Source organism: Ambystoma mexicanum, unplaced genomic scaffold (genome assembly GCF_040938575.1).
Source record: "Ambystoma mexicanum isolate Mex_15411 unplaced genomic scaffold, UKY_AmexF1_1 Mex_scaf16, whole genome shotgun sequence".
Taxonomy (NCBI): Eukaryota; Metazoa; Chordata; class Amphibia; order Caudata; family Ambystomatidae; genus Ambystoma; species Ambystoma mexicanum.
In genome coordinates, this window is record NW_027182391.1 from 1492820 (window position 1) to 1510911 (window position 18092).

The following is an 18092-nucleotide window of genomic DNA, read 5'->3' on the forward strand; positions in this document are numbered from 1 at the left end:
TGCAAGGATCTGGGAAAACATGTGCATTACATTTTTGGTACATGAAGATGATAAAGATATGTCTCGTGAATGAATCGATGGACTTTGCTATGTCGGGAGGGGTACTGGTCAAGGGCAGGACTCTGGCTCATTCTGTGTCTTAGTAAAGAACCTCAATGATGGAATGTTTTATTAGTTTTGACACAGCGAGTTCAGAAGCACGGATGTAGAGACTAGGATTGCGGGTGTTGAAGTACGGCGAGGCATTCTACTTTTTATTGCAATCGCTTATTGTAGCAAAATAAATGGATAAACTTTCGGGGAGCACGGAAATTGGGTTCAAAGGGGACTCTAGATTGATATGCGCCACACAAGGATATGGTTAGACCAAGATTGTTAAATATTGTGGACCGTGACATCCTAAAAAAGAGTAGTTGCTTCTGGAGGATGGTTAAACTCACACAGCCTAAGGTGGTGGCTGCACAGACGACGCACCTGAGAACAGATGAGGGGGAGGTTGTCTTCTAAGGATTATCCACTGGGAACAAGGAGCACGCCAAAACAAATGTGCTCATTGTGTCACCTAAAACTGGTGTTTGTCCCCCATACTGGACAGCTCAAAGGTTCTCGCATATATTGTTGTGCTAGCTACCCACACAATAAATGTAGGACTGACAGACAGGTGGACACTTGCCCATTGTGGGGGGGGGTTGGAGGGGGAGTATGCATACTATTCACGTGTAAATACATCTTATTCCAGGGTCGCTGCCATATGGGTTGCAAGAGATGCTGGTAATGAAATTCTCACCCTATCATGGATCCGCAGGATTATGCTGAGCGGATTCCCCTGGAGTAGGGCGAGTAGAATCTCCACAGTAGATCAACGGCAATCATGTGTGTAATCACTAAATGGCATCAATTTGTGGATATTGGCAGTGATTGGGCAACATCTCCATTGGTTCCTAGGGATGTGATGGTAACAGCACACAGGTGCGCACTGAGATTCAACCTAAGGTGCATAGATCAGAAACCACAAAAAGGGGTCTTGTTATGGTAGCTTGGTAACAGACCTATTTACACCCACTCCCTAACAGTAAAACCGAGTGTGTACCACCTCATGAAAACGACACTGTGGTATTTTGAACAGGGAAAGAGAAGTGGATCCTTCTGGCCAATTCAATTTAGTACCTGGCAATGGGACATTTATGTGAACAATTAAGAAGGCAAATGGGATGATATTGTGGAGTCTTTCATACACGTTATTCTTTTGGTCTCTGACACAAACTCCAAACCATCCCTCATCTCCAGAAAAACAAGCTTATCTAGGTTTAAATTCAATGGTTGAATGTAGTGGCAGCCCGGCCTGTGCTGTTCTCACCATGGGAAGAGATTGTTGCTTTCCCTTTAAATCACAATCCCAGTCTCCTCGATGGTGCTGTTGGTTACATTATTCATGTTTTGGCCAATACACAAGTCATCAGTTATTACACAGTGGACTGGTGAAGCTGGCGTCCGATTGGTGGCAAACTCCTGCCTTTATCATTTGTGTGTAGAAATTGGGAGTTTCCGTGTGATAATGTAGTCATTTCTGAATAAATATATTGTTAGAACATATACATGTTCTTGATAATATGCATTTAAAATGTTTGTTCACCCAGGCTGGTTTTTTCCCCCTAGTGTTTTGGATGCAAAACATTTCTAAATAAAAACACATTATTCCTGCTGCATGTTACATGTTCCACTAAATGTTCCCATTGAAGCACAACTTCTTTGCCACCTGTTGGAGCGCCTTTCCCCAATAGATGGCACTTCAAAGTCAAATAAATTACTATGTGAGGAGTTACTACTGAGTAGTTTTATGTGTGCTGCCTGTGATTGTGAACATGTTGAAACTAATAATGTGTGTCTCCTTTTATCTTAATAGGTGAAATGCCCCAGAAATGCACCAGTGATTTTGATTCTCTGGACTATCGCAGGGAAAAGCTTCATTGTTAGAATATGCACTTTCCAAGCATGTTAGAAGAGTGAACGTTTGGGGTCCAGTTGCCTTTTCAGAGTATTCAGGAACTGGGATTGCAAAGTCTGTTGATACACGATGGCTTCAATCCATGCAACCACTTTGTGGTAGCATCCAGTAACCAAGTGTGTTGATTCTGTATATCCTGGGGGAGTGAGGGATATCTAGCACGACCATGACAATGTGTTATGTGCATTAAGAAAAGCATTTCTCATTTGTGCTCTGAATTTGGGAAAAGGTTAATTGAAAAGGCTCCACTTAAGTCAAGGCACCTGAAAAAATAAACTGGCAAGACACTTTACACGTGCACAAAATGTGGGAACAATTGCCATTTCAAGAACATACATATTGCCCACATGAGGACATAGGCGAAAAACCTTATCAGCGCACTGACTATGAGAATAGTGTCCATTTGCATGATACACTTATCAGCCACCACCAAATGAATAAAGGTGACAAACCTTATGAGTGCACTGAGTGTGGGAAAGGGTTTGCTACAAAGCGAGTGTTTACTGTCCACCAGAGAACACATACAGGTGAGAAGCCTTATGAGTGCAGTGAATGTGGGAAAGGGTTTGCTTGGAAGGGAAAGCTTACTATCCACCAGAGAACACATACAGGTGAGAAGCCTTATGAGTGCAGTGAATGTAGGAAAGGGTTTGCTACAAAAGGAGGACTTACTCTCCACCAGAGAAAACATACAGGTGAGAAACCACATGAGTGCACTGAGTGTGGGAATGGGTTTGCTACAACGGGAGAGCTTACTAGCCACCTGAGGACACATACAGGTGGGAAACCGTATGTGTGCACTGAATGTGGGAAAGGGTTTGTTCAGAAGCAACAGCTTATTAGTCACCAGAGAACACATACGGGTGAGAAAGCTTATAGGTGCGCTGAATGTGGGAAAAGGTTTGCCTCAAAGGGAGAGATTACTGTCCACCAGAGAACACATACAGGTGAGAAACCTTATGAGTGCACTGAATGTGGGAAAGGGTTTGCTACAAAGGGAGAGCTTACTAACCACCAGAGAACACATACAGGTGAGAAACCTTATGAGTGCACTGAATGTGGGAATGGGTTTGCTACAAAGAGAGGGCTTACTAGCCACCACAGAACACATACAGGTGAGAAACCTTATGAGTGCACTGAATGTGGGAAAGGGTTTGCTTGGAAGGCAAAGCTTACTATCCACCAGAGAATACATACAGGTGATATACCTTATGAGTGCACTGAATGTGGGAAAGGGTTTGCTACAAAGAGAGAGCTTATTATCCACCAGAGAACACATACAGGTGAGAAACCTTATGAGTGCACTGAATGTGGGAAAGGGTTTGCTCAGAAAGGACGTCTTACTATCCACAAGAGAACACATACGGGTGAGAAACCTTATGAGTGCCCTGAATGTGGGAAAGGGTTTGCTCAGAAGGAACATCTTACTATCCACCAGAGAACACATACATCGGAGAAACCTTATGAGTGCACCGTATGTGGGAATGGGTTTGCTTCAAAGGGACGTCTTACTATCCACAAGAGAACACATACAGGTGAAAAACCTTACAAGTGCATTGAATGTGGAAAAGGGTTTGCTCAGAAGGGACGTCTTACTATCCACAAGAGAACACATACGGGTGTGAAACCTTATGAGTGCACTGAATGTGGGAATTGGTTTGCTCAGAAGGGAGATCTTACTAGCCACCAGAGAACACATACAGGTGAGAAACCTTATGAGTGTATTGAATGTGGGAAAGGGTTTGCTCGGAAGGGACATCTTATTAAACACCATAGAACACATACAGGTGAGAAACCTTATGAGTGCCCTGAATGTGGGAATCGGTTTGCAACAAAGGAAGTTCTTAATACCCACCAGAGTACACATACAGGTGAGAAACCTTATGAGTGCATTGAATGTGGGAAAGGGTTTGCTAGAAAGGAAGTTCTTACTATCCACCAGAGAACACATACAGGTGAGAAACCTTATGAGTGCATTGAATGTGGGAAAAAGTTTTCGTATAAGGTAAATCTTGTTGACCACCAGAAAACACATACGGGAGAGAAACCTTATTGGTGCACTGAATGTGGAAAATGCTTCAGTCGGAACAGTCACCTTATTAGGCACCAGACAAAACATGCATGCCTTGGTCCATTTCAGTTTAGTGAATGTGGCGAATACTTCAGTACACAGGATGTTCTTATCTGCCATGAGACAGGACATGGAGGTGGAGACATCTCTTCTGCAACTGAAGCTGCTTCTGATAGAAGGAGATGCTTCTACAATGCTACTGAGTTTGGTATAGCTGTCTAATACTGCGAAGAACCTGCCTCCACAGTGGTTCTCGGTTTCCTTTGGCACACAAATGATGACTGATTATGATTGTTGAATCACTGCTGTTTGAAATGCATCCCTTCTAGAATATTCAGAAGGGAGACTGTACCTTCTGTATTAAGGTAACCATCCTATGGAACACTTTGCCTAAGGACCTCATGCAAATTGATGGGCACCAACGTTTTGGAAAAGCTTAAAGAGTCAGTGGTTGAATCAATAACTATAGACTCTCATAGGATATATGAGGTGGCCTTTGGGACCCCGGCAGCTAGGAAGGGCTCTGATCTTAAGTGGAGGTCTCCCCCTATCTCTTGGTTCAGCTAAGGTCTAGCGCCCTCCACATGCAACAGGGAGGCTCCCATCTACTGAAATGGAACCCAGAGGGCATCTTGTCTTTTTCAGTACTGATAGTATGCTCTTGCTACATAGATTCTAAAAGTGGATTTGGAGGGACTCAGAGTGCATTTCCCTTCCCAACTGCATCGCACAGCTCTATCAACGTACATCTCTTACAACTTACTCCCAGGTTCTGTAACACAACCGCTGCAGTTCCTGTTGCATCTCATGCACATATATAGGGATAGAGAAGGTTTTCACAAAACAGAAAGGCTTCCGGGAGAGAGGCATTATATGCATTACATAACAGTGTTCTCAATAAGCATTTCACTGTACCAACGTCTTAGAGTCAAGAATGTAAAAAGGAAGTATTTATTTACACATATTCAAACTCCCTCATGCTCCCTATTTATGGAATGCCCACCTGCTGTTAGAACCCATTAACCTTTAGGTGAGTAAGTGCCATAGAGAAATATTAAGGCAACTCTTAATGCCAACCCTACAGATAAGCGATGTATTAACCATTTACTCCCCAAGAATTGGCAAACACTCCCTTAAACAAAGTAGCCAAATTCCCTACTGTAACTTTGGAAACAATGGACAAATTGGTGCCAACCTTCCTGCTTTCTCCCACTCGGGTTCATGAATATGTTCATCCCAGTGATGCCAGCCAGGCAGTACCAGTGGATGGTGGTTTACAGGGATTTCTGCTTGATATGTAGAGAAGCTATAAAGTAATGTTTATTTTATTTTACATGAATTGCTAGTCATAAAGAAGTGTGAATTAAAAAGTTGCAATTTCTTTCTACTTAAAAAGAACAAATGACTTGCCTATCTGTAATGTTTTTTCTGATGGATATACCTGCCATAGATTCCTCATCTATGATATCCATAACCTCATGCAGGTGTTTTCCAGAAACTCTTCTGCCGATAGGGGGTGCTGCACAAGCTCTATATCGGTCCAACCCTTTTCACACCTCGCACCAAAATGATGTCTGGGCCAGTATAAGTAGCGTTGCTGTGCCCCAGACCTCAGTTCCACCCTCCTTCCCTAGCACTCTTGATGCTGAGGGACTGTAGAACTGATGGTGTACTAGCTTCCCAGAAGAGGGGCAGGTAGGAAGTGCAATGAGGAATCCGTGGCAGGAACATCCATCAGAAGGAGCATTACTGAAAGGAAAGTCATTTTTTCTACTAATGGATTCCTTCCTGCCATGGATTCCTCATCTATGATGGACTCCCAAAGCAGTACGTAATCTGGAGGAGGGAGAAAAGCAAGCACACCCCCTAAACCACAAAACCCAGAATTACTGCCCTATCAAAACGGGCATCCTGACCCGCAAGGGAATCCAAGCAGTAATGCTTAGCGAGCGTGTGCAGAGATGCCCATGTTGCTGCCTGGCAAATGTCCAGGACAGGCGAACCCCCTCTCTGCAGGGCAGAGGTGGCAGCCCCTCCTGGTAGAATGTGCCCAGATACCCTTACCCCACATCCTTCACACCCAGATCATAGCATTCTGAGATGCAGAGAATGATCCACCTGGACAGGGTCTGTTTGGTCACAGCCCTGCCAGCACGAGCACCAGCGTACCTAACAGAAATCTGGTCATCCTTCCTAGCCTCTCGAGTTTGAGAGACATAGAAATTAAGGACCTGTATTGGGTCCAATCAATGAAATCTTTAATCTGCATTGGAAGGGTGAGGTGGAGGGAAGAACACAGGAAGATGGATCTGAGAGATGGAAATCCGAGTTCCTTTTTGGCAGAAAAGAGGGTCTCGCTCCCAGTCACCTTCTCCTTGGGAAGTAACAAATGCAGAAGTGAAACGACACATGGAGCTCACTCACTCCTCTCGCAGATGTGATGGCAACCTGAAAAACCACCCATAAGGGTGACCAATCTAACAAGAATTAAAGGTCCTAAATGGAGCTCACATAAGAAAAGTTGAAAATAAATGCAAATCCCACACTGCAACTATAGACTGGCAGGGAGGTAACTGGTTACACCAACCCCACAAAAACTGCATAACAATGTTGATTGTAAAAAACAAGCCCTTTTCTAGGGACCTCTTGAACTCAGAAATAGTGGGAAGGTAACCTTCCAAGTGTCAATCTGCAGGCTTGCTTGGGCCAAGGAAAGTATAAAATCCAACACATGAGGCAGAGGACAGGATAAAGGATCCAGGACCCTCTATGGCATCAAAGTGAAAATGTATGCTGCCTGCAGGCATAAATAGATTTTTAGCCAGTCCAGGGCGATCAGGATCAGTGTGGTTTTGAACAGACTGGATCTCCTGAGGGCCAGCGGGATGACTGGGATCGGTGGGCACTCCATAAAGGGGGTCAAAAGTCCACTCGATGGTCAATGCGCCCCCCGATAGCTCCCTACTGAGAAAATTCCCTGCAGTGGAACTGCCTTCTGGTTGAAACTGGACGCAAAGAGGTCCACTTCATGAGTCACCCCCGTAAAGAGAGATCTCCACCAGAACTTCTTGACAGAGCTCCCATTTGTGGTAGGCCGAGGTCTGGCTGCTCAATGCATCTGCTGTGATGTTCTCCCGTGTGGCCTGATGACCCGCTGTCGGGGACACCTAGTTCTCCAGAACTACATTCTCTTTGCTTCTCTGCCCTCTGGAGCATGCTCTGCCGCACCGACTACAGCCGACCATAGGCCAAAGGAGAACTTCACCATGGCACAAGATGCATTCTTGGCTTTCACCACTAGGCTGCCTGACACGAACACTTCCTTGCCCCATTAGTCCAGCCTTTTGCTTTACCTGTCCGGTGTAAGGGAGGGAAAAGGTAGAGGTTTTCAGGCTCACTGTAGTGGCCAGTACCACCATGCTTTCAGGTAAGATGTTGGCGGGTCAGAAAGTGCAGGACAGTGCTTCCATCCTAGATCTGTGTCCATTGGGGTCGACGGAGGCAGGTTTCTCCCACGCTTTCAACACTGGTTCCTCTACCACCACGTTGAAGGGCAGCAGTGCCTCTTTGGTGCATCGTCCAGAATTTCGCAGAGTTTGTATTGCACTCTGGACCTGGGCGGCACAGAGGAACCCAGGGTATCGCCCACCTTTGCCATCAGGCACTAAAAAGCAGCTTGAGTTTTACCTGGTGTTGGTGCCGGTAGAATGTCCAACTACAGGGAATTGTCCAGACCGCTTGCCCCTGGCAGGTTAACTGCCAGGTCCAGCATGTCGCCACTCTCATAAAACTCCTCGGGAAGTGTCTGCTCTCTAGAATCCATGGGCTCCAAACCCATGGGATCTCGTTGTAAATGTCATACTTTTTCGACATGAAAGTGTCGATGGGAAGTGGGACATATTCCTACAGAGACCATGGTGCAGTGTCATTGAGGCATCAATGCTCTGAAAAAAGGAACTGAGGTCATGGGGCGTGGCTCCACTACTTATACTGGCCTCAATGTTGTTACTGGTGCAAAACGCATTGAGGCTTTGGACGGACCCGACACAGAGCTGGCCGAACCCCCTGACTGCATACATTTTTCTAGAGAACTGCTGTGCTAGGATATGGATATCATAGATTAAGAATCTGTGGAAGGAAGGAATCCATTAGAAATGCCTCTACTGGGAATTATATTTCTACACCCCCATACAGTAATTTTACTTTCAACATCAACTCATAGAGATTCTGGAGACCTCATGTATAATAAAAATGGAGAAGTATATATAAACTTGGCACAACACATGTGCAAAGACTGTTTTGCAACAGTGAAAACATGGAGAGTGGTAGTCATAAAACTGCAATCTACAATATTACTCCAGAAGTCAGTTTCCAAGAAATGCATGCCTCACCAGGAGTGCCATCCTCGCTGAATGCTGCAGTGTTTCCACTTTATGTTGCATGTTCTACAGCACTACCGTTTCCTTTTCTCCTCAGGATCCCCTCTAATGTATTACACTATTTCCTATCTCTATTGGAGCATTTAGGATTAGTAGATGGTTCCCTAGCCTGGGATCGACAGGTGGAGGTGCAATTGCACAAGGGAGGGTGCATGCCCACTATTAAAGCACTATATTATAAGAAATTAGTTTGATGTGAAGGGCCCAGAGAAGATGTCAAGTGTTTGTTAAATTATACAGACTTTAGAAAAGTGACGTTTTGTGAATAGTCGAACGAGCAAGTGAAATAGAAATATCCTCTGTGGTGTGAGACGATAAACGTCATGCACATCTGGAAATGAAAAGGCGCCTTTCTGTCTGAAATGAGAGTTGTGGGTGTAATGATATCACAGCTGTTCTGTAAATTCCAAGAAGGAATAGTGGAATCAATGTTTATAAAATAAAGCTGGTCTTGGATAAACTGACATGTCTAATGTAAAAGTCTCTCACCGGGATTCATACACTGAGTGAAATGCTGATGAAATGAATATTGAGCTTCAGCCATTATGTCACTTTGTTAACATTAAAAATACATTGTTAGTAACTCCATTTGTGTTAAATCTTTTCCCCTGACATTTAGTGTAAACTGTGTCCTGGAACAATTAATTTGTTTTAATTAGTGGGGTGAGCACCTCTATTCCAGTTTTATGCTGGAATTAATGTTATTGTCCACTTTTTAAACTTCCTTGTCCATGGAGGAGGTGTGGGTAGAGACAGAGGAGGTGGGGCAGGAGGGATGGGAAAGAGGTGAACCTGGAGGGAGCTTGTCATGACCGAGGAGGTTTGGGTAAAGAGAAAGAAGTAGTAATGAGTTCAGTAGATGGGTGGGAAAGGGGTGAACATGGTGGGAGGTATTAGTGACAGAGGAGGTGGGGTAAAGAGAAGGAGGTTCTGGTGTTCTAATCTGCAAAGAGTTCCCTCCCATACTTTAACTCTCAGCTAAATGAGATATGGCATTAAAGAAAAAATGGAGGAAATTAAGATGTGTTCACAAATCAATGGATTGATACAAAATTGAGTAATCGATCCAGTGAATTAAACCCACCTTCTACATTTCCTGTCTTTGTATAAATATTGGCTAGCATGAACCTGTCACTTTCCTTATGACAAAAGCGATGGATGAACTTTCTTTTCCATAGGATTGTAATAACTGAGGTTCAGAAATTATACTGGGACAAATGTTAGATAGGATTTGGCTGAAGACTTTTGTTTTAACACCAACTAAGTTGGGAAAAGGCCTCGCTGTCCCTGCACTAGTGGAGTTTTCCCTCCTAAACTCAGAACTAATGATCTGTCTGTGTCAGAAGTCCAAAACCAAACCATCCTGTGTCCAAAGTACTATTCTGACCCTTGCACTCAAAACAAATGAATTCTAAGGTGAAAATGAAAATGTGTTTGGCCTTGAGTGTTTTATAAATGTTCAAAAGAAAGGAAAATGTTTAACTCCCACACAAAAGAAGTATTTCAAGTATGGACATCCTTGCTCCAGAAGGTTCTTCCCTTCCCTGGATTCTTCATCACTTTTTTGGGTTATAGATATAGCTTTTACGCCCTGCCGCTGGTGCGGACGTGGCACTTATGGCCCACCAACCCGAGCTTTTTAGGCCCAAACAATGGGCCATTAAACCAGGGTACGGATACCATTTTTTTGTTTTTGTTTTTGCCTGACGCGAGATGCACTCTGCGTGAGCGCATCTCCTGAAAGAGAAAATAAAAAATGTCAGCCGGCCTTAAAATCGAAGATAGATTAGGTACATTTTTGGATGACGGCGGCCATTGAAAATATGTTCAAAATGGCAATGAGGGCATAATCTCGCCCGGGAAAGGTGGATTCTGATTGGTCAGACAGTCTTTCCCAGGTGCGAAGAACAGTTCTTGGCATTTCCTTGGGTCAACAACAGAGGTTCTCTTCAAACTGGTTGTCTTCCTTTTTATGTGGGATTCGGATACCTGGTGTACTCTCCTGCCAGGGCTTTTCATATGTGAACTCCTGCCCACTCTCCCACCTTTTGATGGTTCCGCTTTTTAGCCTCCTTGGCTAATATCATTGGTTTCTTATTTATGGTCTCCTTGTCTCTGATATGCTTGCAGCATGCATTGACAAACTTGAAAGTCTCTTCTCTTAGAAAACTGCCTCTTCAATCTTTCTCAGGTTTTAGAAACTGTTCCTTTTCTCTCTTTCTTGTTTTTGCTATCAGTAAAGCTTGGAGCGGCTGCCAATACACCCCATTTTTATCTGTCCCTTTATGGACGCACCAGTACTTGATGCCATCTCATTTCTTCTAAGGTCCGCTGTTGATGGTGGTCTGCTGCTTTCTGCTTGCAACCGCAACCGTTTCTCGACTGTTCTCATGCTTCCTGGGGCTTCTGCTGGGCTTGTCTGCTTCGCATGGGATTCTGTAGAGCAAAGCGATGTGCTCCGACGCCAGCAAGTGCCCAGTAGCCCTCCCCTGGCTTTTGGCATTTTTTGCTGTGTTTCATCCACTTCCAGCAGCCTTCTCCCTTCAGGTTCCTCTGAGCAGGTTAGCTTCACCAACTTCCTTCCAGACCTCACTTTGCACGGAGATGAGCAACTCTCTCCTGCCAGCAGCCTGCTTGCATTTCTTGCTTCAGTGATTTAAATGTCCCGGACTAAGAAAATCCTGAAGGTGTCTCACCTGCTAGTCCCTGAGTATCTGTCTTCCACAGCCATTGCTATTGGAACCAGTTCCTGGGGGTGGACCAGTGAGGGAGGATCACCTGTATGGGTGGGGGGTCTTCAGGGAGTGGAAGTGGGTCACTGAGGGTGAGATGCAGTATCCCCTTATTATGACACCTTTTCCCCATCCTACCCCGTAGGATATGTAGAAGCTCTACCCTGCCCCCTCATCCAACACTAACACTTTCAAACCCTGTGAAAGAAAACGGACTAACACCAGAGCCGTTTACCTGACTTGTCCCAACACTAGGGTCAGACAATTGCTAATAACAACACACACCTGATTCCCCTTTCCCTTCCCCACTGGGATAAAAGGCAGAGCATACTTGAGCAAGGTCGAACGCAGCCATTCCGGGACAGCAGTTAGAACTGAGGAGAAAGGCTTACAGATCTGACAAGCAGGAGGGAATTACCCTTGCACTTTTCAACACAGATCGGCGAAGCCTCCGCGAAAGGAAATTTAAGACTGGGAATCACAGCTGGTGAGTGGTGTCTGATGTCAGTCCTAGGTGGAAACCTCCTGCACTGATTGCCACAGCGGGGAGAAGTGGTTGCCATCGTGGTACCGTCCTTGACTCCAGCGGGTAAGGAACTGCCAACGAGTTCAGCACAGCCGGTGAATCAGAAGAAGCTGATAGTAGACAGACTGTGTTCTGAAGATAATAGACATGTCTTTTGTGGGTCCAATTGGTACCAGCAATACGGTGGTCCGGTGCCACGTGGGTGCTCAATCGAAATACTCAAGCTGGTACCCCTCTCCTAAAAGAAAGAGAACGTATTGAACTAAGAACTTTTTGCTTATTGAAACTACAGCGACCAGGTGGCCTAGGGGAGGCCAGCATGAAGTGTCAAAGTGGTCATACGAGGGACAAGCCAAATCCCTCGTACAGTCAAAAGTCTTTGACGCGTTTTGAAAACTAAGTGATCTGTTATAATTGGCAAACGTGAACCCGACTTAGGGATGCATGCAAATTGGGGTAAATAGTAATATACCTGTGAACATTGTGATGACAAGCATCAACCCGACTGAGAGATGTGCACAGTGAGTTGATGGTCTGAGCCCTATATAGGGAGGCTAATGTTGAGGACAGGTTTTGAAGCTTGTGTGAGAGGCATCAAAGGGTGAAAAATAATCGTCCCACATGAAGATTAGCAGAAGGAACTTTTGTGTCTAACTATCAGACCATCTGAAGCAAGAGACTTTGCATGAGCGAGACTTGGGTACAGAAGGCCCTGATATTATGGAAATGAATTGTAAGCTTGTGCCGGAGAAACCCTAAAGGCGGAGAAAAACTGGCATTTCAGTAAGTAGGTACCAATATAGGCTTGGGCACTGCCCTGCAAGCTGTGGTGCAACAGTCAAAAAGGAAGGTGGCAACAGTGCAAAAGGCATCAGAAAGCCGAGGGATGGTGGGAGTGGTGAGGAGCTTTGAAGCATGGCTGAGTGCTGTTTCACTGTGGAATTCAAATGGGATTCGGGTGTTAATGTGTTAAGGTGCTGTAAGTCCATGCATCACAATTTATGACGATGCAGCTGAGCACCTTGTGCTCATGAAATCTGAAATAGTTGAGAAGTGAGACATGACGTGTTGAGCAGAGTTTATGGCATCAGCTGTTATTTACCCTTCCACACACCCCGACCCCCCAAACTAGACCCCCATAAGAAGTATTGACAGAGTAGAACAGCAGGCAACCTATTTTAGGTTAGGAAGATTGCACTGAACCGGAAGATGTTGAACATGTGATAGCAATAGGTGCATGGCAGGGGTGTCGGCACCTTAACCGATCCTGGTTGACAATGGATTGAAGGAAGCATGGGAAGTGTCAGTAGACTAAAGGACGAGTGCTGTTCCTTTAATAGATTAAAGGAAAAATAGATTACTGCTCCAGTTCACTCGTAGGTATTGATAAAACTAGCCAGGATAAACTCTAGGTATGTCAGAATGGAGCTGTCAGAGTAGTGACGGGGCTCAAACGCAGGGACCATCTCACATCGGCCAGATGCTCTCAACACTGGCTACCGATTGAAGCAAGGATCCGTTTCCGAATCCTAACCATTGTTCAGAGGTGTAGATCGGGTAAGATGCATGGATATCTACAACGACTGGTCACAAGATCCTATGACAGCTTTTTAAGATCTAATAATCAGAATCTTCTCACCACTCCCAAATGCTGTACTGTTAACACAGCCTTCTCTGCAATTGCTCCAAAAGTATGGAATAATCTTCCTCCAGAGCTGAGATCCCTGGAATGCACTGAAACGTTTATAAAGAAACTGAAAACTCATCTGTTCACATAGGCAGCCTTTTTCGCCAGCTGAATATAGGATTCCCCAGGGCCTACTTGTTTTTATGTTGTATATGTCTTGTCGCGCCCTCAAGCCCCAGGGTCCATGGAGGCGCATAATAAATCTCTTAAAGTAAAAGTAAAGAAGAAACAGCATGACAAGAGCAAAACACACAAGATGTAGCGCAAGTGTAATGCAATGCCACAGATGATACTCCCAGAAGACTAACAGCATACTCCTCTCACCCCAGCAGGCACAGCCTCTGACAGCGGTGCGCCTGGCAATCAATGTGCATCTCAGCATGTGCTAGAGGAAGGCCTCACTGCCAGCACCACTGCCGGATGCCACCAGCATACCACATGTGGTCAGTGGCACCACCGTGCCGCCTGTGCCCTCCACACCACCACGGGTACACTAGCCACCAGGCCATTGTGGAAGATACAGCATGGAGGATGACCACCACACCACCTACCCAATCCAGTCTTTCAGCCTGGCAACACTGCACAGCCCCCTCCTCCACCCATGCCCAGCATCCACGACATGGATGCACGACTATGTGCAATGGAAGACAGGCATGGGGCAATGATTACTCCTGCCCAGCAGCAGCTCACTGAGTTGCGTGAGTGCATCCAGGTCAACAGCCGCAGGAGTGCACAGGCACAAGGCTGTACCACCACTGCCCTAATCATCCTGCCCCAAAGGATCCATGAGGCAAATGAGGGGATTTCAGCTTTGTCTGAGTCCCTCCCTGGAAGTTACTCTTGCACACTTGCAGGCCCACAAGTTTGACCCTCCATTGACAACCACTCACATCGGCTTTCATCGACATCTGGGCCAGCCAAGAACCATGTGCCCAAGAGGCAGCGCAAATGACACTTGGCCGAACACTCAAATTCATATTGTGCCTATGGGGTGTTTGGGGCGGGTGTGTGGGTGAACCTCCGATTTCCTTGCTCAAAATTGACCCACCTCATAAGAAGCAAGTGCACATTTGTCCGTAAAGCAAGCTTATCGTAAAAATGGCTGGGAGGGGCTAGATGACGCTGTAGTCAAACTAACCCGATTCTCTGTGAACCACACAAAGGTTGCACATTATATACATTTTGCAACATTAACACACTCTCACATATTTTATTACAAAGTCATCCCTCCAAACCTGACTGTTCAAACCTATACAAAGAAATCTAATCCCCCGGCAAGTTCCCGTATTCCCATATGATACATTCAACTCTTTTCAATACATATTTGCATGAACTCCTGTTAAAAGCACACCCCTTTTTGGGATCTTTCTGTAGTCAGCAGGGACATCATTACATATTTACATATTCACGCACAGCAAATCTAATTTATTACAAGTTTCATCTGGTTGGGGCCCTCTAACTTCGGTCGTAAAGCACACGGCTTGACATGGACACTTCTAAAATATGAGACGGGCAGAGAAAAACCTGTTCCCTTTGAACTGTTGGTAGCCATCTTATCTGCCCAGACTTGCTGGCTTCCCTAGGATCTCCTATTTCACACTAATCTATTATGACTACCGTTTCAGTACGCATGGCCTCTGGCCACATCCTAGTAATTTCTGAGAACCTGATTGCCACCCATAAACCATTGACCAACTCTGCCCTCAAGCACCACTTGCACCGGGTTTATTACCTGGCCTCAAGACGACCCTACTAGGTGGCCTGACTTCCAATGTCACTGAACGATAAGATATGATATGGCATTAATAATGCGCCTATACACAAGTGTGTCAAGGCGCGATGAGGCAAGGGAGGGGAACAAAGGGAAGAAAGAGACAACAATCCTACTAGGCTAGGTGACATTGAGATTATGCAAGTGCAGGGGAGGGGGAAAGGGAAAAGTGTGGGTGGGAAGGGTAGGGGGCAGTGCAGTGCATAGGATAACAGTAAAAAATAAATACAATAAATAAAAGTGCGGCCAGCTGGTGACAAGTGCAAGTGCAGACATCAGGGGCAAGTGTGGGGCTGTAAGGATACAGAAACAGTCCCAGAGAGCAAGAGTTGCCTGGGGGGGCAGTGCAGGTGTGCAACTGTCAGCGAGGGGACATGGGCCCGAGTTCAGAGGGTAGCCAGGTAACCAGTGCAATTTCAGAATCAGCCGGGAGATCAACAGGGGAGAGGAGGAGAGAAAGCAGAAGCACAGAGGAAGGTCTTGAGGTGCTTCCAGATCCAGAGATGGTTCTCCTCAAGTTTCAAAGAGGCTATTCCAGATGGAGGCCCCAACAAAAGAAAGAGATCGACCACCAACTTGCTGCTTCGAGAAGCGACTGACCATGAGGGAGTTGAAGGCGGATGAGCGAAGAGCTCGAGATGGAAGATATTTAGGAAGATCGAGTTGACGGTATTGAGGCCTCAGGCCCCAGAAAGCCTCGTGGACAATCCAGAGGATCTTGAACTTTATCCTCGCCGCCACTGGGAGCCAGTGCAGGGATTTCAGTCCTGAAGAGTATAACAAACTCCAATGTACTCAGGAAGATTACATCTCCTCTCCACAATAGCACCAAGTCATTAACCCTTGCATCGCTGCAAGTGACCATTGTTCTCACAAATGCCTGAATGCAGTTTGCCCCCTCTCCCCAACCTTCGTACTCTATCAACTAGCATCCCAGGTCACACAGAGTTTATCTCGCCACTACAGGTTTCTGTGGCCTACACCAAATCCAATTATGGGGCAGTATACAGATTCATGCATTCCCTATGTGCCCTTTTTCCCCCAACGGTCCCAAACTCTTCGCATATGAAGTTCCGTGCTTCTGATCTTTTAGGTTTTGCATTGCACGCCACACAATTACATTATGTTGACATTGTCTCAGTAGACTTGTCATTATGTTGCTATGTGCGGGTGATTCTAAAATGTATCAAGTATACACAAAATAACACTAATAGTAGCACTCCTTTAATTCCCATTTAATACACTAGATATGTGCCGCTAACATCGTGTCTACCCCAGTCGTCAATATGGCATGCACATCGCAAACCCTTCTTCCCTATTGAAACCTTTATCAACCACCCCAACATTTTCCCCTTTAGTTAATTCATTAACCAACACAACACACCAATCGCTTGCACTTCTAAAACATCTTCTTGGGGGAAACAAGACCCTACAAACATCTCTCATACTAGTCCCCCTATGGACATACTTCTCCACTGACCAAACCCAGAACATCCCCTCCACTCTACCAGTTCCATAATCTACACGCTGCTCATGCCAATTTGGTGGAGGACATAAGGCTGCTCCTGGAGTCCCAACCAACCCTGGATCCATCTCTGACTCTGAGTACCCATGTGATATGAATTGGCAGTGGTCCTAGCCTTCCTCCTATCCTTGGACAGGCAGCTGCTGTTGGCATTTTACAGAACAGCATTGTAAGAGCATCTAACAGGTATAAAAGATAATCAATAAAATTTCAAAAACTGGCATGAGGATCTTTACAGCTATGCTCATCCATAAAGGCATCCAAGCGAAAAGAGAGTCCAACGAAGGGCAATGTGTGATTTCCGCTTCCTTCTGCATGACCCCCCCTTAGATGCTGTAATGCAGCGATTGTCTATGTCAGTCCTATTTTCTGAATCGTTGGGAGACATGAAGGTGCAGCATGTGCTACCAATATCTGGCACACCCCCCCCCCTCCATAGCTGTGAGGAGGTCGTAGGTGTACCTGTTTAAAAGAGCCAAGAGCCATGAGCCTCAGGGCACACAGTTCTTCTTTTATTGCACTGAAGCTTATTCCAAAGAATTTACAAACCGTAAAAGCTTGTAGCGGGTCACCTAAAGCCACTTTATATTTGCAATTGCTTGAACACCAAGAAAAGAACAGCTCAGTTCTGCTGAATAGTCGCCTCTTAGATGATACTGCTCTGGAATGTCCATCAGAGCTTCTGTAGATGCTGGGGGATATGTAATTTGATCTCTTGTTTTAGTCAAGAATTTCACTCCTCCACATTCAGGTAAAGTCAACAAAGTGTCCATGTCTGGTGATGCAAGAAGCACAGGGGACAAAACAGGCACAGACGTAGCATTAGTGGTTGGGTGGGCAAGTGACAGATGTTCGGAGGGAACAATAAGGACATGCACGTGTAATGTAGCGAGACTGCTCACCCCTTACCAGGCTGGAGGTAATTGTTGATATGCAAACTGTACACAAGGCCAAAACACATCAAGGAGTGCTGATGTACCTCGAGCTAGATCAGTGATGCAAAGCGTGTGGCTGCAATTCCCATTTTTAAAAAAGATGTTTTTATTGTGCATTAGTCACATGCAAGGACTTTTTACACATTCTTAAAACAAAACCAAGCATAAAACAAAAGATAAAACCTAGACAATTGTCCTGTATAGCAAATGAAATCAAATCCAACTAAATAGGTACACAAAGAAGTTCAAGTTCCAACTTTCAATCACCCAGATATTTTGATCAAATTCTGTTCATTAAGGAATTTGAGTAAAGCAATAGATAATGGAATTTTTTCCCAGATGATATCCTGTACCAAAAAGCTTGGGTAATAAGCCATGTTGGGTCATGGACAAATAATGCA

General features: G+C 45.2%; 1 protein-coding gene across 1 annotated transcript in view; it reads left to right on the forward strand.

Moving 5' to 3' along the window:
* LOC138554392 (zinc finger protein 268-like) overlaps positions 1-9076 on the forward strand; it is a 36324-nt gene extending 27248 nt beyond the window's left edge. Inside the window, exon 4 of the mRNA XM_069642585.1 lies at positions 1904-9076. Within this exon, the coding sequence (XP_069498686.1) occupies positions 2310-4298 (1989 nt within the window). The 5' untranslated portion in view covers positions 1904-2309 and the 3' untranslated portion in view covers positions 4299-9076. The remainder of the gene's footprint in view (positions 1-1903) is intronic.
* The last annotated feature ends 9016 nt before the right edge of the window (positions 9077-18092 follow it).